This window comes from Chiroxiphia lanceolata, chromosome 7 (genome assembly GCF_009829145.1).
Source record: "Chiroxiphia lanceolata isolate bChiLan1 chromosome 7, bChiLan1.pri, whole genome shotgun sequence".
NCBI lineage: Eukaryota > Metazoa > Chordata > Aves > Passeriformes > Pipridae > Chiroxiphia > Chiroxiphia lanceolata.
In genome coordinates this window covers 461,816-484,159 of record NC_045643.1, presented here as the reverse complement: position 1 = coordinate 484,159, position 22,344 = coordinate 461,816, and the positions used below count along the sequence as shown (strand labels likewise).

Here is a 22,344-nt window from a genome sequence, read left to right as displayed (position 1 = left end):
AGGTGTGTGAAAGCCTGAGGGGAATGGAGTATAAAGCCTTTCTAAACGAGTTTCCCAGGACAGACGTAGCACTGGTGATCCCTCCCTGAGCTAAGCACAGTTGCTGCTGCTTCTTCTTGGATCTTTGGGGCAGTTGGAATGCCAGGACATGGGCACATCTTCCCTCAAATCCATCTGTGCATCCCTAAGCCGGTGAGGAGATGAGGAGAGACGTTGCACTGGCTGAGTTTGGGGTTATTGGTGCCTTTTGGGGTGTTTCCCTGGCTCTGAAGCAGCTCTGTGTCTGCAAGATGTTAATCCCACATGTGCCATTTCCCTTGGCAGGCAAGGTGAGTCTGTTGAAGGGGATGAAGGAATGTTTTGAAGGTTCCTTACTCTTTTTGCTGCTAATGTTGAGAGGATAATGCTCAACATACAGTCACTGCATCTCTGAAGGACTGTACCCTGCATTCCTGTTCCTCTGGGTGAACTGGACATCCCGGGTACATAAACGGTAACACACATATATCCTGCATTTTCCTTTTTTTCCTCCTGGTCTAGGAGAGGTTTGAGGAAAGAGAATGGGGTGGGTGTATGGAGGAGTGATGGAGCATCGTGATGGGCCCTAAGCAACCTGGGCTAGTGGAAGGTGTCTCTGCCCATGGCAGGGGGTTGGGACAGGATGAGTTTTAAGGTCCCTTCCAGCCCAGACCATTCCATGATTTTGTGGTCTTTGAGTGTGGGACCAGTTCAGTGTGTCCTGGCAGACAGGTCCCATCATGAAGCAGTGCAGGGAGTGTCACCTCCTGTTCAGCAAGTGTCTGTAGTGGGGTCATTGGTGCTCATGGTCCTTGACTGGAGTACAAGTTGTAAAGGTAAAGAAAAATGAGGCAATTAGGAAATACTGTTAATCAGAATAATGAAGATGGTGCCCTTCTACTGGAAAGGAAGGAGAAAAGATACTTCCTACCTTGCCCCTACCAAAAGTTTGAGGGCCAGAAGTGTAACTGTTCAGCGAAATTAATTTTTCATTCAGAACGCTCCCTTTGATTAAAGAAAATTAAATATAAATTTAAAAATCCCATCGTAGAGCAGGGTTTCTGAGGATGGTTGGCAAAGACCTTTTTGGTCCCAAAATTTCCCAACATGAAGTGTGAATCCTTTCTGCACAATAACATGAACACAGTTTAAGGGAAAAAAAGGAACACACACACACACACTTTTTTTTTTCCCCCTGCCAGCGTTCCTGGGTTTGTTATTCAGTCGCTGCTGTATTAAATTGGATTTTGTGTCCATCATTATTAAAATGTGAAGTGTGTCGGTCACAAAGCATACATTTCAGGGCAGTTAGCTGAATAATTCTTTTCTTTATTATCCCAAATTACTGCTGAGCTCTGGAGAGGTGAGCAGTTTAGCCAATTATTGCCATTTGAGCTGGATTTGTGGGTGATTAGCTCCTGGTCGAATTCAGTCCTGGCAAGGGCTTTGAAGCCTTGGCTTGTGTGATTTTCACAGCGGTGAGGTAGGAATAGACACGGCTAATGACAGGAAGGTCGCGTGGGTGAGGTGACCTGCGAGGGGGGGGCCCGGGTTTAGCAAATAGGGCATCCACAATAACAAGTGTGTCACTAACCCCGCCGTGCATAATCGGAGTTTTATAGGATTGTTGGAGATGCTGACAGCTCAATTAAAGTGTAACCCTTTGTACCAGATACCCCGGCAGAACGACAGAAATATTACCAACAAAAAAGGGAGGGGGCCACAAGGGAACTGGTTAAAGATCCAGGGTTCTTTTTCTTTCCCCCCTTCATCGGAGCCTGCACAGAACAAGCTGCAAAAAGCATCCATTTGTGAAATAATAGGTTGTCCAGGGGAGGGGTATGGTGCCAAACATGGCTACAAAAAAAAAGCTGCTCTTAAGTGGTCTTCCTGATGTTTCTATGGAAACACTATAGTGTCAGGAGAGAAAGTTAAAATTGGGTTTTAAGCTTTTCATGGTTTTTCTCCCCTTCCACCCACCCCCCCCCCACCAAACCCCTACTTGATATGAAATGTGATAAAGAGAATTTCAGGGTCCAGGGAATGGAAGGTGGATTGTCTCCCTAGAAGTTGTAATGTCTGCACCATAATTCCTTATTTTGTGTCACCCACCCAACTCTCAACACCCAGCATTTGTTTCTTAAGGGAAATAACTGTTTTGTTTCCTCTTTTTCATGCCTGACCCTTCAGCCATTTCCCTGGCCACGAACATTTCTGCTGCTGGAGCCTTTCCCAAATTAACTGTGCCACTCAGTCTGCTCACACCGAATGCGCTTCCCAGCGTTGTTTTTCCTTGGAGTTCAGTTTGAGGAGCGGTGTTTGTGCTTGGTGTGGATGCAGGGTTCGTTTGTGGCCGTGCAAGAGGCAGGAGTTGAGCCGGAGCCCTTGGCATCGGAGCCCTTGGCATCCTGCTCCCTGGGGCAGGAGGAGGATGATTTGCATCGCGGTGCATTTTGCATCAGCGCTGAGACGGTGTCAGGGAAACCACAGCTGCCAGTGCCAAGGGGTTAATAAACCGACTCCTGCACGTTATTAAGGGCTGGGATTTTTTTGTTGTGTTTTTTTAACAGTCCAGGGTAAGCAGAAGAAGCCTCAGAAGGCAACACGGGCAGAAACTACGGCAAGGCAGGAAAATATCTTGACTTGCTGGGTGCTGTGCCCTGTTCCGAGTGGTAAACCAGGGTTAGAGTGAGAGACGTGCCAGTCTTTTAAATACCTGTTCTACTCCATAGGGAGGACATATAGGAACTGAAGAGTTTGCATTGTATAAAGTCTAATGTAGCTCAAGGGAAGAGTGCCCTGTTCCCAAAGCTGCCAATCGAGGGAGAACTCAAGAAGTCTGAGGCACGTGATGGGATTGTTGGGGTGGCCTGTGCAGGGCCAGGAGTTGGACTGGATGATCCTTGTGGGTCCCTTCCAGCTCTGGATAGCCTGCAATTCCAAGTCTCCTGCTGTGCTGAGTGTCTCTGTCCTTCAGCCACGTGTCCCATGTTGTCTTTTGCCACAACTGTTGTGAGAACTTCCCGTAAAATCATTTGCTGCCTGTCAGAGGAACTGTGAGCAATCATTAATCAAGGCCGGGCTGGACAGGGCTTGGAGCAACCTGGGCTAGTGGAAGGTGTCCCTGCCCGTGGCAGGGGGTGGAATGAGATGAGCTTTAAGGTCCCTTCCAACCCAAACCAGTCTGGGATTAAAATGAAAAATGCAGTAACAGTGAGCACTAAGTTTGTTCTTCCCATTTACCATCTCCCTCGCGCTGATGTTCCACGCAGGAATTTGGTAGCTGTCCTTTGTTGGAGGTGACAGTTGCTGGGGCTGTGATGCACTGTAAGACTTGCTTCATCAGCACTGGGATTTTTTCAGTACATCTTTCTAATTTTCCTTCGTAGCTTGTGTGCAGAGAGCTTGGAAAATAATGAGTTGGAGGTTGATTGTCCTTCAAGTTTGAGCAAAGCCATTATCTTTTGCTACAAGTTAGATGTTAGATCCTCTCTGTTCTTTGTCTCCAGATGGAAATCGTGGCTGATCAGCCTCAGCATTAGGTAACCATTCATGGTGTAATTACCTGCTGCACAGAGTTACTGCCTTGTGTTTAGGGAATGTTAAAAGAGAATTGGGTGCAATGTTCTGATTTCATTTTGTCCTAAAAGTGCATAACATAAATTTGCATAGTTTCCTCTGTGTGGAAGCATCTTTGACTTTGTAGTGAAACTGCTGCCACTGTAGAGTCAGATTTTATGGAAAGGAGGGGGGAGACTTTCCCTGTGCCTGGATGCAGTTAAGAATATTTGGGGGTTTTAGGGATTTTTTTTGCAATGTTATAGTTAGATACTGAAGTTGGAGAATATTTGAGGTTGCCTGTTCTCACATGTCTTCAGAGCCACTCCAGTTTCTTGTAGCTTTTATTTTGTGGTTCAGTTGATCCCCAGTTGTGCCCTGTTACTGTAGGAGATCATAGAATCCCACATTGGTTTGGCTTGGAAGGGACCTTAAGGCCCATCCCGTTCCACCCCCTGCCATGGGCAGGGACACCTTCCACTAGCCCAGGCTGCTCCAAGCCCCGTCCAGCCTGGCCTGGGACACTCCCAGGGATGGGGCAGCCACAGCTTCTCTGGGCAACCTGTGCCAGGGCCTCCCCACCCTCCCAGGGAAGGATTCCTTCCCAGTATCCCATCTATCCCTGCCCTCTGGCAGTGGGAAGCCATTCCCCCGCTGTCCTGTCACTCCAGGCCCTTGTCCAAAGTGCCTCTCCCTCTTTTATAAGCCCCCTTTAGGTACTGGAAGAGAGAGGGATATTTGCTACGGGTTTCCAAGTGTAAAAACAGCTTCATATCTCACTGACCACAAGACCAAGGAGCATTCCCTTAAATTCCTGGGGAAGGAAAGACCTAACTTCGTGAAACAGCAAAAACAAGTTACTTTTGTATGGAAGGATTCCAAATACATTGGGAATCTTCAGCAGTTTATTTCCTAGAGGGTTAGTTGCATACTTTGGTGTCTGCTCAGATTTCATTGTTGAAGTGAGAGCAACCTGGTCTACTGGATGGTGTCCCTGCCCATGGCAGAGGGTGGAATGAGCTGAGCTTTAAGGTCCTTTCCAACCTGAACCATTCTGGGATTCTGTGATGTGATGACTGCCATGAGCTTAAATGGACTCTAATGCTGGAAACCTGTTACAGTTAAATCTTCTGGAAGCAAGAAATAACAGTTAAGAATTACTCTCTTGTTTATTATTAGGATGAACTAGACTGGTCCCAGTGGTGCTGGACAGACTGTGCAGAGTTGGCTGGTCATGCAGTCCTGGAGGATTCAGCAGCATTTGTTGCCCGTGTTACTGCATTTAAAGGAAATGTTTTGTTGTCCAAAATTTGTATGTAACATTTAGTTTGTGATCCTGGCTGAGTGGCTGCCCTTGGACTTACTTGAGGGAAGATTTTTCTGATGAGCTGAGTTTTTCTTTTGTGAACAGGATGCACATGATTCCTAGAAAATTCCTAGCAGTGCTGGCTGCTGATCATGGCTGTGAGAACTACAGTCCTGAGTGGAAAATTAGGAATTTACACTGTTAATGACTAAGTGTGAGATTACCTGTTTCGTTGTGTCAGAACAGCAGCAGGGTAACAGTGTGGGGTGGGCTAAAAATCAGGGAAGGGAAGAAAGGAGAGGCTGGCAGAAGTTCACACCACAGCCGTGGCAGTGGGATGAACTTCTGAAAGAAATTAGACACCATTAGAGCCACAGAATGGTTTGGGTTGGATGGGACCCTAAAGATCATCTAGTTCCAACCACCAGCCTTGGGAGTACCGTGTTTCCTTTTCCTGAAGGTCCAGTCTTGGTTCTGCTTCCTTCAGAGGCCATTTTCAGGGCTTCTCACCTACCAGCATCTTCGATGGGGCATGAAGCCACTTCGGGAGGTCACTTTTTAAAGTGCTGCTAATTTGCTGTTTAAGACGCCGCATATTTCCACAGAACAAATGTGTGGTTGTTTCCCAGGGGTGCTGGTTTGTGCTCTGAGCTGGCAGGGTTGGCAGCGTCTGCAGCAGCCGTGTTTTGCGAGCTCAGGTGAGCCGGGTGTGTTGTGTGTGGTGCTCCCTTGGCTGGAGTTGGGGTGTTGTTTTTTATCCACCTTGACTCCAATCAATGCAGCGCTGGCGGCCTTTCATTAGCTGCTGCTGCTCCCACGGAGCTGTTGGGATGCAGAGCCACTGGGATGCAGAGCCACTGGCAGTCTGTAACTCGTGCGGGTGCCCCCGAGCTCAGCGGCGTAAGCTGATTGACTCAGTTAAGGCCCCAGCCTCTAACAGCAAATGCAATCAATAAATCTTTGTTGGTAAATAATTGCTATCGAACAGAGTTTTAATATAAATTTATGAGTGGTGTTTTATCACAGCTTGAGGCTACAGCAAGCCACTGAGTGATGGATTTCAGATCACACTTACATTCATTACATTAACTTTGTAAGTTATTTAAAGCTTGTACACTTAACATTGCTTTTGGCTTGCAATGACCTCCTGGGAGTAGACGTAGCACACACATTACTAATAAAGAGCTGGTGGAACGTCCAGGCAGCTCCTCTGTTTGCTTTGTGTTCCTCCAGCAAAACCTGGGGAGGGAGGTCCGTGCACTCCAGTTGGAGCCCTTTTCCTCTGGCTCCTTAAAAATACAAGCTGGAGGAGTCTGGTAGGAGAAGCCATTCCTCTGTTAGACACAGAATTGCAATTTTGGAGGGAAGGTGGTAAAAAAAAAAAAAGAAGTGTGAAATTGTTCCCGGTTTGTGTGGAAATTGGAGGTGTTAAATTCTCAGTGTTGAGGCTGGAGGCTTTGGGTCAGCTACACCCGACTGCAGATGGAAGACTGAGAAATGAAAGGTTTCATACAAATTAGGAAAAACGATGTTATCAATTAATAACAACTCGAGGCAGAGATTATTTAGACCAAAAAAATTGGGTATTTGGAAGTAGGAGATTGCCTGGGTCTCTTACTGCTCAGCTTGGGGACCAAAGGTGGGGTTTGCAGTGTGTTCTGTGTACGTGGGGACCTGTTTGGTGGGGACTGGGGACATGCCCAAGCTGCCTCTCAGTTGCCTCAGAGGTACCAGAGGTCGGTGGGAACCTGTGGAACTCATTTCCCAGGCACGGTATCTGATGTGACTTAGACATAAAGTGACTGAAGCAAAGGGCTTTTTCTTTAAAGGAACATTTCTTTGTCATATCAGGGCCTTTTTTTTTTTTTAAATTTGGTTAATGTTAAAGTGCATTTATAACTGATATAACTCCGATTCTAAGACCATTTCTCCAGATCATTCTATAAAATTATCACAAATTGGTGGCCCTGGGGGGAAAAATGTGGTTTATATGGGCTACTTCACTTTATAACACCAAGTTCTTGTATTCAGAGCAGTTTCCTCTCCAGGTACTTTAAGATACCTTTAATTCTCACATAATGTGAAAATTAATCTGTTTGCTAAAGGAATGCCTGAAGGAAATGGATTGGGAAGCCTGGTTTGTTAGTTAGGCACACAAATAGGTACATCATTCATATCTAATGGTGATCTGGATGTTTTTTTACATCAAGCACAGAATTCCACTTTAAAAGTATGGTGAAACCTCATTTTGAATAAATTTCTTCATTCAGATCCATAGCTAGAATGTCAAAATTCACACCTAGATAGTGGCAAAGCTTCTGTGGACTAAAAATCATGACCGTGTTAGGTTTTTACTATTTATTGAGTTTATAATGGCATGAATTGATAATTATGGAAGTAATTACAAGTTGTCTGTATGGCAAAGGGACAGTTAAAAGGTGTGAAGTATATAAACTTTAATTTGTTCGAAACTTAAAAAAAAGAAAAAAAAAAGGCAGAGGGGGGGGAAAAAAAGATCACCATTGTGTTCCTTACTGCTTTTTTCACCATTAAAAGGTCTGAAGAACAAACCAGTGCAGGGAAGGTGTAATTTTTGATCCCCACAGCACAGCACTAACTAGAATTGGGTCCCCCTGAACGGCAGCGAACGTGCTGCAGGTGAGGTATGAAAGATGGGAAAGGTGAAGCCACGGATCACCTCCTATAGACAAACAGGCGAGTCAAAGGCAGAAACAAGCTTTCATTTTTTAATAGAAGAAAACAACGTCTGTCCCCACTGGCACACGGTAATTGGGCTGTGCCGCAGGAGCTTCTGTGAGGAGGCGGTGCAGGAGCCCCATTCTCCTTGAAAAAGTTCCAGTTGTGGCAAGGAACAGCACAGGAGAATGAAGACGTGATCCCCAGACAGCCGGAGAGTTGGGAGTTTGTGTCGCCGTGTAATTCAGGGACCCAGCACGAGCTTCTCTCCACGGTCCCAGGCATGGGTTGAGTTGGGAAGGGTTCCTCGCTCAAGTTGTGTCCCAGGTGCCTGGCCAGGAGCAGGCAGGTGTGAGGGGGACTTTTCCACTGGGGTCATCCCTGATGTTGCACAGGGAGAGTTGTTAGGTTGTATGGAGAGTGGTGAGGGACTTCAGCTGGAAGCTGTAACATCTGGAATTCTGCTTGCTCTGGAGGACTTCTGCTTGGGCAGAGCTGGCCTGTGTCCCCTCTTGGCTTTGGGATCAGCTCTGCAGAGACTTCATAAAGCTGCAGGTTTAATGGGAAAACAAACAGCAGAACTTGCTGTCAGGGCTTTAGCCTGCTTGGACAAGAACAGCTCTGTGGCAGTTGGAAGTACCGTGCTTTGTAAGGCATCTTTCTGTGTTCTGACTTCCCTTTATTTTAATTGCCTTGGCAAATGAGAAGGGAAAAACTCAATTTATGGGGATTAGAGAACTGAAGTTTGTGTTGGTTTAGATTCCTGGTTATGATTCAATGAAGTGTCTGCTGGTATCCCTGGCACTAGTGTATCTGTGTCCATAGTGTCTCCACGTGGACATTCCAGTAAGACTTTCCGTGACCAGAGTACTGTATGATTCCTTAGGAATGCCTTCTGGCTTGGTGTTGGACAGCTTTTCCTCCTAAATGGCAAACAGTGAAGCTGCTGATGGAGGCAACGTGCCTCATGGGAGGGGCAGGGGAGGACGAGTAACTGCAGGGGAAGGTGTATCTGAAAATGCTGGCAATGGTGTCTCTTGCTGTGTCTTAAGTAGGTGTGCATTGACCAGAGAATATTTAACCTTTCCTCTCTCCCCCTCCCAGGGAATGCTGCTGAAGAGGAGTGGCAAGTCTCTGAACAAGGAGTGGAAGAAGAAGTACGTGACGTTGTGTGACAACGGGGTGCTGACCTACCACCCGAGCTTACACGTGAGTACACCGTGTCTGGGGTGTTCAGCAGCACCAGGCCCCCAGCAAGCACTGTCAGACAGGGATTTCTTCAGCCCCCTTTGGTGGGGGAACTTCTTTCTCTCTCTTCATTCCCCTCCCTCTCAAAGAACCATAATCTGAAATAAAACTCCCTGGTGCAAGTCTGAGAACAGTCCAGTTCCTCTGAATCCCCTGGGAATGAGGCTCCCTTGCGTCCCAAGAGGCAGCTGAAACAGTCTAAGTCTTTATTTTCTTCTGGTTCTTTTATGGACTTATTGTTGATCCCAGGATTAAAAAACAGAAGCCTTTTATAAGAAAAAGTTTCCTAGATGTAGTAAAGAGTGAGGAGAGGTCTTAGTCAGTGTGCAGTGGTTGTGGTTTATTCAGGAGTAGTTCTGAGCAGCCTTTTGGAAATGACTTAGCTATTAAGACATGTTCTACACAGCTTTTCCATGTTGAGACATCTGTTGTTGTCCCAAGGATGCTGTCAGTCCCTCTCAGTGCCTGTGGCACAATCCCTGGGTATGGATTTGGGGATGGAATGAGCACAGGGATCTGACCCAGGACCCCAAAACCCATGGTGTGACCCTCACTAAGGTCTTTATAATCGTATCTGGTCTTATGTTTTATCATCATGAGTGGCCACTCATAACATTTTTAGGGCCAGTTGTTGCTAAACCTGTTGGCGACATTTTGAGCTCCCGGGCAATTTTCCATTAAGGAGTGAAAATCAAGGTTTGGATCAGATGCCTTTTTTATAAGCTCTGAGGGTTACAGACCTGCACCTGGGACTGGCAGGAAACTTTTGCATCGGATGGGTGGTTCTGAGGAGCATGGAACCATGGAATCATTTAGGTTGGAAAAGGCCTCTGAGATCATCGAGTCCAACCATTAACCCAGCACTGCCGAAGCACCACTACTAAACCATGTCCCCAGGTGTCACATCTACGTGTCTGGCCACACGGATGCTGTGCCTGCACCACTGTGCTGTTCCCTGACTGTGGAATATTAGCACTTTCTCTGGCTTGACACAGGATTTCGTAGTCTCAGGTCCTACCAGAACAATGTTTTGCTCTAGTTTCTGAGGATAGGTCTATGTCTCTTAAAAACTGTTTAGTAAATTAGATGACAAGTAGCTTCCAGGCAGGTTCCCTCAGAACCCCTTTTCCCTCAGCCCCTGTGTTCTGGAGCAAGGTTTTCAATACTCCTTTGTGGGATGTAGTTCAAGTCTTTTCTGTCTGATTTGGCCCCTCTTAGTGCCTCTAAATGTGCGTAATTCTGCCGTGAAGTAGTGCTGGAATACCCAAATCCTCTATTGGCGTTGCTCCCAGAAGGGGGAGGCACAGGCACTGTGTGTCTTTGGGGCAGTCCCCACGGAGCTCCCGCCGGAGTTTCCCTGGGATTGTGTTGGCCAGCTCTGTGTCATCAGGAGGAGGCAAGGTGCCATTGTCTGGCCCCTTCCTGGTGTTGTGGAAGGGCTCTATTGTTCCTGGCAGTGCCATGCACGTGTTAGTTTTTCATTGCTCTTGCAGACAATAGAGAACTTCTTCTCCACAGGCTTCCCTGGAGCTGCAGCATCTCCCCCAGAGTGAGAATCCATTGAGGTTACACGTAATTACTTTGAGATTAGAGGTAAATCCATCGGAGGTTAGGGAGAATCCATTTAAAGGAGAAGTAATTACTGGGCTGTAATTGTTTCCCTCCATCCCCCACCATGCCCCCCCAGCCCAAGAAGGTGGTACAGGGCTCTGTCTCCCTGCGTGAGTCAGAGGGGTTTGTAATGTAACCACAGATATTTAACTCAGTCACACCCCAGTACAGTTTGTGCTAAACTTTGTAGGCAGGAGTGTCACCATTTCCTCTCGGGCATTGCCAGGTGAATGTTTTTTCCCCCAAACAGGACTCTGATAATGTGTTTCTGGTTTGGGTTTGCAAGTTTTTTGTGTATCGGTAATTCTTTTGTTGCTTTTTTGCACAGCAAAGCCAAAGAAACTGCTGAATTTTTAGTAGTGTACTTACACTGCTGTTTGGGATAATTTCTTATGTTGTTTTGAGAAATCAGGGCCTTATTCCTACCAACTATCCCATTAAATAGCAGTGAAGCAAAGAGCTTTTGCTAACCATCTGAAGTCAGTTTCCTAAGCTTCTATAAAGCCTGGCTCTATTCTGACCACTTAGATTTGGGTTGTTTCAAATGTGCAGGCTATTTTAGTTAATCAAAATCTTGCCATTTTAATTCCAGAGTGAATTTTTAATTGGAGCGAAAGGTGGGCCTCTAGTGGTGGCAGGAGAAGTAAATTTGGAAGGTAATTTAGTCTGTCCAGCCTGTGGTTTGAGTCAGAACATAACACCTGCGTTGGGAGGACCAGTTTCAATATTTAATGGCTGAGAGCAAGCACTGTATTAAATATTGCTGGAGGTTTGGCCACAGGTGGATCAGTTGTCTCTGTCAGATCGGTCAGTGGCGGCTGAGGCACGAAGGAGAGTTCTTAGCCTAGAAAATATGTATTGCAGGAATCAGGAGTGACATCCTCCTTGAAAGGACTGGCTACAGAATGAAAGGTTCTGGGGTGGGGAGTGAAAAATCAAATGAGGCCCTTTCTTGCAGAGGAGGTGTCCCTGGGAGGGTCAGGCCTGTTTGGCAGGGCAGCGCGTTGAAATGAGGGCGGCATTGTGCCAGCTAAATGAGGGACTGCTGATGCCACCAGGTTGATGTTTGACACAATAGCTCAATCCCTATCCTTTCTTTTCAAGGAAGTGGGGGGAGAGGAAAACGGGAAAGAAAAATATATGTACATAAGCACCCTACTGTTTTCTGACTTGGTCATGTCAGGTTTTTTCAAGAGCCTCAAACCTTCCCGTCCCTGGGGAGGCTGAGGAGCTCTGCCGACAGAAAATGGTGGGGATAATGAGAGAGAACTTTGACCCTCGGGCTTCAAAGTTCACCAGAGCTCCCTATTCATCTTGGGCTTCTGGAGCAGAGCCGTGGAGGGGATGACTAAAATTCTGGCCGGCAAATTCCACGTCAGCCTCCCCAAAGGGTCCCGGGGGAATTTGTTGCGGCATCTCTTGGCTTTTAATGGCAGAATGCCATGAGCGAGGGCTCCCGGAATGTATTCACCAGGATACCTGCTGGGCAGCACTGCTGCTTTACCTCAGCTTCTCCTGATGAATAGCTGAGCGTGCTTCACCACTGTCTGTCTGCCAGAGGTTGCCATCGTGCCACAGGGCAGCAGGTGACGAAGCTTTGGCTGTGGATGTCCATTTTCTGCTCTCGTATCTTCATCATCATTATCTCTGCCCCTCATTTATGAAAGGAAGAAAGGGGGGAAAAAAGGCTGAAACCAGCCTTTTTGGTAAGAGCAGTTTACCCCTTTATATATTGTCTGGTTTAGATTTGATTTCAGATAAAAGCACAGTGCTTTTCAAATAAAAGCTTCCTCCTTGTGGGGGAAGAACAGCTTCTTAAATGGGTGAGAAGGAAGGTGTCATGCCCATCTAGAACACACCTGGTACATAAACCCCTTGTGTCTACACAGCAAGATTGGTGTTTGCTTGCTGCAGTCTTTAACCTTCCTCCTCACTGGTCTGGGGATTGTAACTGTGATCCAGGGGGAAAAATATATCTTTATTTCCTTGAAAGGTGTGCAGATTCACCTGGTCTGCCCGATTCATCCAACAGGAGCCACAGTTCCAAACCCTTCCTTAAATGCAGTGCTGGCTGGGTGAGCAGCATGAGCCCCCTCGGAGGGAGCACCAGCAGTGCTGTTCTATCCCCAGATATACGGGATGCTTTGTTTTAAAAAGGCAGCATTTCAGCCTGGTAAGGAGTCAGATCCAACAGCAGGTTAAATTTTGTGCAGGAGCTTCAACAATAAATTATATGGACGCATCCTCTCAGAAAACCCTAAAAAACCCCAGACCCTGTAAAATTCTTTTAAGACTTCAGGTGTCATTTGAGCTTTCTTTGCTTGGCCATTTCCTCCAGGAAAAGTGGTCTCGGTGAGCAATGGGAGGCTGTTGACAATGTCCTCTGTGCGGGTATCTGAAGTGTTGTGGCTCCATTCACTTTCCTCAGGTCCCACAATACTCAGTGTTTTTCTCAGAGCTGCAGTTGACATCTTGGGTTGTTATCAGCTCTTATATGATTTTCCCGAATTATTTGGGAACAGAAAGCCTGCTTGCAAATCAAGTATTCCAACTCTCCTCATGTTTCAGAGAGCAGTGTGGTGGCCACTCGGCACTGGGAGCTGGGTCCAGCCTTCCCAGCCAGGAATATCTCCCCCCCAGCTGTCGTTTCAGCTCAGCCTTGTTTCCAGGGCTGCGTTACCTCAAGCAGTTCAGTAGCTCCCAAGTGTGTTGTTTGTGTTGCTTGAATAGAAATATTCGTGCCCTTACATATTTCTAGAATACCATCCCGTGTGCCTGTTTTTTCCCCCCTGGTTTTGCTTCCCAGGAATGTAAAGCTGGATATTAGCTGGCTCTGGAAGCCCTTCTAGCTGACCTTTCCTATCAACAGCTAATCCTCAGATTAGGCTTTGGTAAACATAGACTTGGACTGACAAAAAGAGGTGTCCAGGGCCAGGTTGGACAGGGCTTGGAGCAACCTGCTCTAGGGGAAGGTGTCCCTGCCCATGGCAGGGGGTAGAACGAGATGAGCTTTGAGATCTCTTCCAACCCAAACCATTCCGTAATTCTGTGATATTTTTCACATAAGATGTAGCTCTGCCTCCTGAAAGAACAGTAAGCAAAGCAAATGCTGCAGAGCTACAGTTTGAGTATTGATGAAGATAAATCAGGAGCACGTGTAAGTGTTTATTGTAGTTACTATTGTGTCCATTAACATGCCTACAACATTGGTTAGGATAGAAAAAATGAATGATAGGCACGGTTACAAAATCTGTATATAGTAATTGCTGATTACCATGGTGGTGATGAGATGGTCACCACAACTTGCATTCTTCCTAGAAGCCTTTTCCTCAAAGCCATATTCAGAGCAACATTCTCCTTTCTAACAGTATTACTTACATTTCCCAGAGCTTTCCTTTCTTGATTATTACATGTTTTGTTTATATATGATTTATGTGGCTTCTAGCAATAAGTAGAGGATAACCAACCTTTATGGAAAAAATAGGTGCTAATCATGCTGCTGTCACTTTTTTGAGGGTAAAGATACCAAACCTGAAACAGCAGAAGAGGCATCTGTGAAGTGGTGTGGCTGTACAGATCTCTCGGTCCCGTTAGAACTTCCTGGAAAGCTTCTTTATTATCTTCATGAGAAAGATGTAATGGAGTGAAGATCAGCTTGGGAGAAAAATGTAAAACTGAAGATCTTAGAATCACAGAATCTCCTGAGTTGGGAGGGACCTACAAGGTTTGTCCGTTCCAGCTCTCATTCCCAGTCTGTCTGTACATCCAGGGTTGTCCCATCCCAGGTGCAGAATCCAGCACTTGTCTTTGTTAAACTTCATGGGGTTGGCGATGGCCCATCTCTGATGTGTTGAGGTCTCTCTGCCCTGGAGGGAGCCGACAGTCAAAAATGTGGCAACCACAGCACTGCTGTGGCAGAGCTGTGCAAACTTGGAGCAAACACACATTTCAGCATCACATCCGTCTGCTCTCTCTTCAGAAAGTCAAGGAAAATTCTTGGGATCAGAATGAGTTGCAATTTAAATGGCAAAAGCCAAGCCATTAATTAGTCAGGGGTGTTTATAAGATGAGAGCTTCCTGTCCAGCCGAGCGAACTGCTGTGGGTGTAAATGCTTCATAAATTACTCAGGATGGTAAAACTCTGGTTTGTCTTTTACAGCAGCTCTCTTTACAAAGGCTTAATGAGAGGCAAAGTGCAGAGGGAAGAATTTTCTTAAAATTTTATGAAAATGAGTGATCCATTTACAGAAAGACCAGTGTTTTGTTGCTGTTGTGTTCCAAGTGTTGCCCCGGCTTCATCCCCTGCCCCCGAAACATTGATGGAGCAGATTAAACACCGCAGTATAGATATAGGCAATGCTTTTTATTACTGAAATTTAATGTTCTTGATTCCCAATGTGAATAAAACAGATTGGTGATGACCTTCTTTTTGTCAGGACACAGCGCTTTAGGGTGATCAGTGGTTTCCAGAATGCCTTTTCATTCCTCTGTTCTCCTCAGAAAATAACATTTCATTGCTTTTCTTAATCTTAACTATGTATTATGAAGCTGAGTGGCATTACCCCCGTGTTTATATGCGAGGGGGGGCTGGCTAATTCCCCAGCACCATTTGATGAGTATATTCCACCGTGGCTCGTAACCCGGCGGTCGGTCCCGTGGCTCGGGTCCTTCCTGGGAAGCAGGAGGGTGAGGGCTTGGGAGACTTTTGTTTTTTCTGAGGTGTGCCTGTGGCCCCAAATGGAAACCAATCAAGGAGCGATTTATGTTCATTAAGGGCTTGTCAAAACTGAAAAATTTTCTAATCAACAGCAGTGTGGCGGCAGCCCCTCCATGGCTGGGAGTGTCGCCTCGGCGGCAGCGGCTATTTGCCTGTTACAACTCTAGGCTAGGAATCCACTGATGATTACATTAGGCTAAGCTGCGAAGTAAATGAACCATGGCTTATTTAGGTGCAACTAGCTTCAGTGTAGTCCTGCCCCGCAGGGCACTTTATAGCATTTTATGGCTTTAAAATTAGTGTAGCTTCCCATTTGCTGCAGGGTGCTGCATGTTATGCCTTTGAACTCAATAAGCAAAGGGAAGGGGGCCTTTTGTTTTTTTTCTTCTCCCCCCTCCCTTCCTTTTCTTCTTTTTGCAGTTTAGCAATTTTGTTTTGCATCTTTTCCAGACGGTGTTTCGCCATAAAAATGTCTGACTGCCACAGAGAGGCACAAAAGTCAGGGCTCCTTCCGTTTCCTGCTCTGCTCCCGTTTCAGGGGGAAGAGGGTTTGGTTGTTGCTGATGAGGGTGAACAATAGCTTTTGTGGGTCCTATAAGTCATCTCACAGGATTGGAATTGTCTTTCAAAAAATACGCCGCACGCAGTCTTTAAAACGTCATCCAGAGGTGCAACCATAAACTTTCTTTTCCATAATAATTTTTATTGCACCTCAGATCAGGAAACACTATTTCAGCCTCAGTAAGTGGAGCCTTAGGAGTGTTATGCCCAATTGAATGGTGGGGGGAAACTGCCGTGAAGTGCAGGTGTTTTTTATAGAATCATGGAATGGTTGGGGATGGAAGGGACAGTAAAGCTCATCTCATTCCACTCTCTGCCTTGGGCAGGGACACCTTCCACTAGACCAGGTTGTTCAGAGCCCCGTCCAACCTGGCCTTGGACACTTCTAGGAATGGGGAAGAAGCTCATCAAAAGCACGGTGTAAACCAGGGACAGAACTGGGAAGGATTCTAGGCCTGGACCTGTTCCTAGTGTTGGAAAAACAAGCTTCTGAGAGATTTGAATAGCTGAAAAGGAAAAAAAATATGTGATATTCATAGCTGTGTACTGTTATAGCCACGGAAAGTCACTGCTCTCAGAGGGTCTCTCCTTTCATATGTTGTGGGAGAAACGTGTGGGGAGACCCTGTAGGAGGGAGCAGGTAGTTTTTTAAATTTCAGTGTTATGACACATGGCAATGCCCAGGTGGGTGGTTTCAGTGTGAGCTTTGAAACCCTTTCATCCAGTGCCATGATGTGAAACCTTTTTGATATCCATGTTTTCGATAACTAACCTGAGCCATGCCTTTAACCTAAGGATGGGCCTAGGGAGCAACCATGCTCTGTTGATAGGACAACGGGGGATGGCTTCAGCTGAGGGAGGGTAGATTTCGATTGGATATTAGGAGGAAATCCTTCCCTGGGAGGGTGGGGAGGCCCTGGCACAGGTTGCCCAGAGAAGCTCTGGCTGCCCCTGGATCCCTGGAAGTGTCCAAGACCAGGTTGGACGAGGCTTGGAGCAACCTGGGCTAGTGGAAGGTGTCCCTGCCCATGGAAGGGGTTGGAAAGGGAAGGTCTCCTTAAGGTCCCTTGCAACCCAAACCATTTGTTGATGATAATTCTATGCTGCCACATGCTCAGTGGTCCTTTAGCGAGGTATTTGAGATGGCTGGGATAGACCTGAACGATGTGAGTTTGTGTCCCAGCTTCACGGCAGCAGCCCTAAGTGTGGCTGTGGAAGTGGAGATGTTTGCCTGCTGTCTGTCTTCTGGGCTGGAACCACCAGGTAGCCTGGGTTCAGCTCGTGGCCCTCGGTGGAGTGTCTTCTCCAGCTCTGAGGGCCGTCAGAAGTCACTGCGGTGTGTGGCAGCAAATTTAACAACCGCTGGTGTTCGGAAACAAAAGGGGCCCCGAAATAGCAGTGACTGTTTTTGGTGGGTCTGTTTAGAAAACATGATCATACCCCTTTGCTCAATTTGCATGTCTGAAAGGCTTCTGCGCAGTTAATTGGTGAAATTAATTTCTGCTGTTGTAAACAGAGAGCTGTATTAAGAGCAGAACTGAAGTAATTTTACTTTACATTATTCTGTGTCATGGCACATCGTTTCTTTCTTACTCAAGGCAATTCATTTCGTAGTGCTGTCAAGTGATACTTGGTGTCATCTTCAGTCAATGCGGCGGTTTTGATTTTCCCCTGATGTTTTAGCAGTTTGTTTAGTCCCGTAGACAATGGTCAATGGCCTTGAGTAGTCAAATTAACACCTCGGCGGCACCGCACGGGAGCCGCTGCCGGTGACCTGGGGATGAAAAGCGATGGGAATCGAGGCGGGGAGCGCGTTTTGGGGGATCATTGATGGATCGGTGCGCGCTGGCGGCGGCGGCATCGCCCCGCAGCTGACTAAGATGGAGCTGCCCGTTCGTGCTGACCGCGGGGCATCCCCTGCGCGGGGACGGAGCCCGGCTGAGGGGCCGCGGCCTGCCCGGAGCCGGAGAACGCTCCGATCCCATCGCTCCGGCTCCTGCCCGCCCTGGGAGCCGCGGACGCCGCTGATCTGATTCCTCGCCCGCCGTTCCTGGAGGGAGCTCCGGGGCCCTGCCGGCTGTGTCCCCCCGCCGGGGAGCCCTGTGAGGCAGAGCTGTTGTCAGCGAGCCCCGGTCCCCCCGCCACAGCCCGCGATTGCTGGCAGGTTCCTCTCACTGCACCTCATTTGCATCTGGGACATCAATTAGCATGTTTGTTGAGGCTAATTGAATGAAACTCAATCATAGCTCTTAATTGCTTGACTATGTGAAAAGAAATCACATTAATGCAGCTAATTAAGTGTATGGCGATAGATGCAACATAATTAGGAGCGAAATGTAAAAAACAAGCGATGGCGAAGGTGTGGGGACCAGGGCACCAGCTTCTCCTCTCAGCCACATGTTTGGGGAGGGGTCCCTCTCCTTTGCTGCTTGATTTATTTTTTTTTATTTTATTTTTTTCCCCCTGCCTTGCTGAGTGATGAACACGGACAAGTTGAGAAGAAAAATGCAAATGGATTCACAATTACTACTTTTTCAAGCTGTTGAGGGGCAGAAGATGGCACGTCTGGGGTGGCCCACTGTTGAGTGGGCTCTAGGGACTTGTTAAGTGCTGTTTAAAAGTACTTGGCTTTGAATTACCCTCATGCCTTGTTAAAGGGTTTTTTCCCCTTTTTTCTCGGATCAGCATTTTCTACGACTAACATCTCGGGGAGTTATCTCTGTACCATTTGCATATCAAAATCTGGCTTGCTGTCTTCTCTTTAACACAGCATATTCCAGATGACAGCAAGACCCTCATCTGTTCTAATCTGATCAAACCCTCCATTGCGCTTCTGAAGCCGCCACATTATTTTGTAGTTTGAAGTTCTATTCCCCGAGCGGGGATCTGACGGAGCTCCCTCCGCCGGCTGGGAATGTGGGCCTGGCCCCCCTCCTCGGGGGGGGATGCACAGATTATCGCTATGCATCCTGCACACAATGAAAGAGCCTTTATTATTTACATTTGATATATCCCCATAAATATTTAAGCTGACATTAATACCTACGTGGCATCTGTTGTGCTCGGGCACTTTGGTCTAATAACGGTGTGGCTGCAGCGCATTTATTTTCTGTTTGCCAACATTCACTTGCTCTCTCAAATGGTTTATAGCTCACCTTAAGCCTGGTTCAATCCCAATTAAAAGGGCTTTAATAACGCCCTGTCACATCTCACGAGCTGGCAGGGAAGTCGTACATACCTTTCATCTGAAGAATCTGGAATAAACACCTCCTTCTGCAGTGGAAGTGGAGCACTCTGTGGTTGTACATGAAATAAAACATGTCTATTAGAAAAGAGCACGTGCCGAGTTTTAGTCACTCTCTGATTAAGCCTCATTTTAGAGCCCATAAGCAATAAATGCTCAATTATCTTCTGCTTATTGTATTTTAATTTGCGAAGAACTGACACCGAACAAGAAAGTTCCGCCAACTTGGTAATTTATGGATGAAACGCTTTTGTTCGTCTCCGTCTAACACCTAGTAAAGGAATTTTCCTTAATGGATTGCCTTTGTTTCTTTTGGCAGCAGAGCTCTGCATCCTCTCCCCAGGAATTGCTCAGGCCCCACCTTTTACTGTTAATACTTCTCAGCTAGGGAGAAATAAGCTGGTGTGATGGCTTAGTCTGGGGGGTTTATCACAGATTACTGTTAACTGGGAAGAAATTCATGCTGGTCCCAGGTTTTTGATGGATTTTGAGCAGAATATATAATTTGCATTGTAAAAGCTGCCAAAGGTGAAAGAATCTTGATGAGGGAGCTGATTGTTCCCTGTACTGTGGCAGCATTGATACAGGTTTGGGGTGCACTCAGGAGTTTTCGTGTGAAATGGGTGCTCTGGTGGTGTCCAGGGACACCTTCCACTAGCCCAGGTTGCTCCAAGCCCCATCCAAGCTGACCTTGGACACTTCCAGGGATGGGGCAGCCACAGCTTCTCTGGGCAACCCAGATGTCTTTTTGTGCAGTGATCTTGTCCCTTTTCACCCTTGATTTTGCTCTCCTGTGTGTCCCCTCTTGCATGTCCTCTGTTAGACACCATCTCTTTTGTTTCTTTTAGTGCCCTCATAGTTGTTCCCGTTTCAGGCACTTTTTCTGGAATGTGAGTAACCATAACCTTGTGTACCAGGAAATGAGAACTTTGGTGTCTTGTGGTGTCATTCACCATCTCTCCTGGAAATATCTCTGCTGAATGTATCACAGGATTGCAGCTTCAGTGCCTGTCTGACCTTAATCAATTGCTTTCTGATAAAAACACCATTTTTATATGTCCATTTGCTCTTACGTTTCTTTCCCCATTTGGGCTTTCCAAACAGGAATTAGCAAAAGCCTTTTCCATGTCTGGCTCCCAGCTTTTAGTGTTTCCTCTAATCAGAAGCAATTTGCATGGGTTTTTCCTTTCTGTGATTTCTTGTGTGGGTGGAGGAAGGGTCTCATATACTAAGGAAGCAAAGTTGGAATTGGCCAAACCTTACCTGCTGGTGCCCTTTTGTGCCTGCTGAGCCACTTCAGCCAAATTTGAGGAAGAGATAAGGGCAGAGAGGAGACACAAGTAAATGTGCTCGTGAGGGACACTCAGCTTAGTCATCTCTGTTTGGGACCTTCTAGCTGGTGAACTCCTACATGTAGCTCAAACCAGACTCCAGCTGGTAGTTTGAGGGTGTAGTAGAAAGCTCCAGACTTTTGGGATTAATTGTAGTAGCAAGGGATTATCAAAAAAATGGAAGGAAGGGGAAAACCATACGGTGGGTGCTGTCAGTGGATGTAGGGCCAAAGTCTTACGGAACCAGGTTTGTTAATTCTGTCGTTTATAGAACTCCCTGTTTGATGTTGGGGTTTGGGTCTCTCTTCCCTCTTGCCAGGACTATATGCAGAACGTTCATGGGAAAGAAATCGACTTGCTGAGAACCACTGTGAAGGTCCCTGGGAAGAGGCCACCCCGAGCCACGTCAGCCTGTGCACCCATTTCCAGCCCCAAAACCAACGGCCTCTCCAAGGACATGAGCAGTTTACACATCTCGCCAAATTCAGGTAAGAGAGCACCGTGCTAGGGAAAAAATGGGAAAAAACAGCATTTCCAGTGCCCGCAGGCAGTTGTTGTGTGTGACTCGGGTGGGGATGATGTCTGGGAGTAGTGTCCAAGGCCAGGTTGGACGGGGCTTGGAGCAACCTGGGATAGAGGAAGGTGTCCATGCCCGTGGCAGGGGAGTTGGAACTATGTGGTCTTTAAGGTCCCTTCCAATCCAAACTATTCCATGATTCTGTGATTTACAAATCCGCTCATGTGGAACTTTTCAAGCCCTGGCTGCTGGTCTGTCCTGCACAAGAGGTTCTGAAGAGCCTTCAATGTCTGTCATTGTATATTTGTTACCTTATACTTGCCAAAACCCTACCTACTTTCACAGAAATTAACAAAGAATTGATGATCTATTAGGTCTAGTACTTAGGAAAAACAAATGCTGTATGATTTGAAGGGGCTCTTTATGGCTTCCTGGTGGGATCCACAGCCCTTCTTTCCGCTTTTAGAAGGATTCGTAATTTTGGACTTTCCAAGAGCAAGATTCTTCTGTAGAAAGCTGTTCTAATTAGTTTATGGAAGTAGTTTATAGCTCCTTGAGAGCTCTAAACAAAGAAGTTTATTGTTCCCTGAAGTACTTGTCCATACAGCTGAGTGGATTTTAAAAAATTACATTAAGAGAAAACATTTGTGACAGTTTATCTTGTGAAATGTGCAGCTTATACAAAACTCCTAATGGTCTAGTGGAAGTTCTGTCAGCATGTTTGGGATGGTGTCCATAAAGTGCTGAGTGCCTTTTGCATTTATGATGAACACAGACCCCTCCAGCATGTGCCAAAAGCCATCCACACACACTCCTGTCCCTGTGCAGCACCCACTGGGAGCAGCAGCCGTGGGAAGGAGCTCGGTGAGCTGGATGTTCAGGAGTCTTCACTGTAATGATGGTGGTTTCCTGATGCCTCACAGAATCCCAGAGTGGGTTGGGTTGGAAGGGACTTCAAAGATCATCTCATTCCAACCCCCAGAGCTTCAAGTCAAGGTGTAATTCCCCGTGTGTTTGCAGTGTGTGTTCCCCTGTATTAGGAGAAAATGGAGAAGTTTGATCTCTTCCAAATGGGAATGCTGCTGGTTGAGATGGATTTTGGAAGTGGTGCCACTGAGCAGACACCCCTGCAGTTTGCTCTTTAATTTAGATGGCTGGGTGCAGGGAGTGCTTTTGTTTTTCAATATATTTTGTAATTTAAGGAAGAAAAGTGCTGGGCAGAGTCAATAAAGCAGGGGTAAGATGTTCCAATTAGAGATTTCTGCTTTTAAGTCATTTGAACACAGGCAAAAATTACTTGATTGCTCCAGAGAGGTACGTTTTTAAAAACATATTGAGAGATATGTGATAAAATAAATTTATAGCATGGAATTTTCATGGTTTTGCTTATGCTTAGATTGGCAGGTCAGAGGGAGGCTTTCCATGACAGTGCAGAGCAGACAGCTCTCCCTGGCAGGGGTGGGAGCACCGTGTGTATGTCCTGGCCAGCCTGAGGTTTGATCACACTGAGGCAAATGCATCAGTCCAGAAAGTGCA

The 22,344-nt window shown here is 46.6% G+C and overlaps 1 protein-coding gene across 1 annotated transcript in view; it reads left to right on the top strand.

Moving 5' to 3' along the window:
- The window catches only part of AGAP1 (ArfGAP with GTPase domain, ankyrin repeat and PH domain 1), a 310,001-nt gene that overhangs the window by 179,891 nt on the left and 107,766 nt on the right, over nt 1–22,344 (top strand). Inside the window, 2 exon segments of the mRNA XM_032693386.1 lie at nt 8,684–8,788; nt 20,611–20,779. Coding sequence (XP_032549277.1) covers nt 8,684–8,788; nt 20,611–20,779 — 274 coding nt within the window.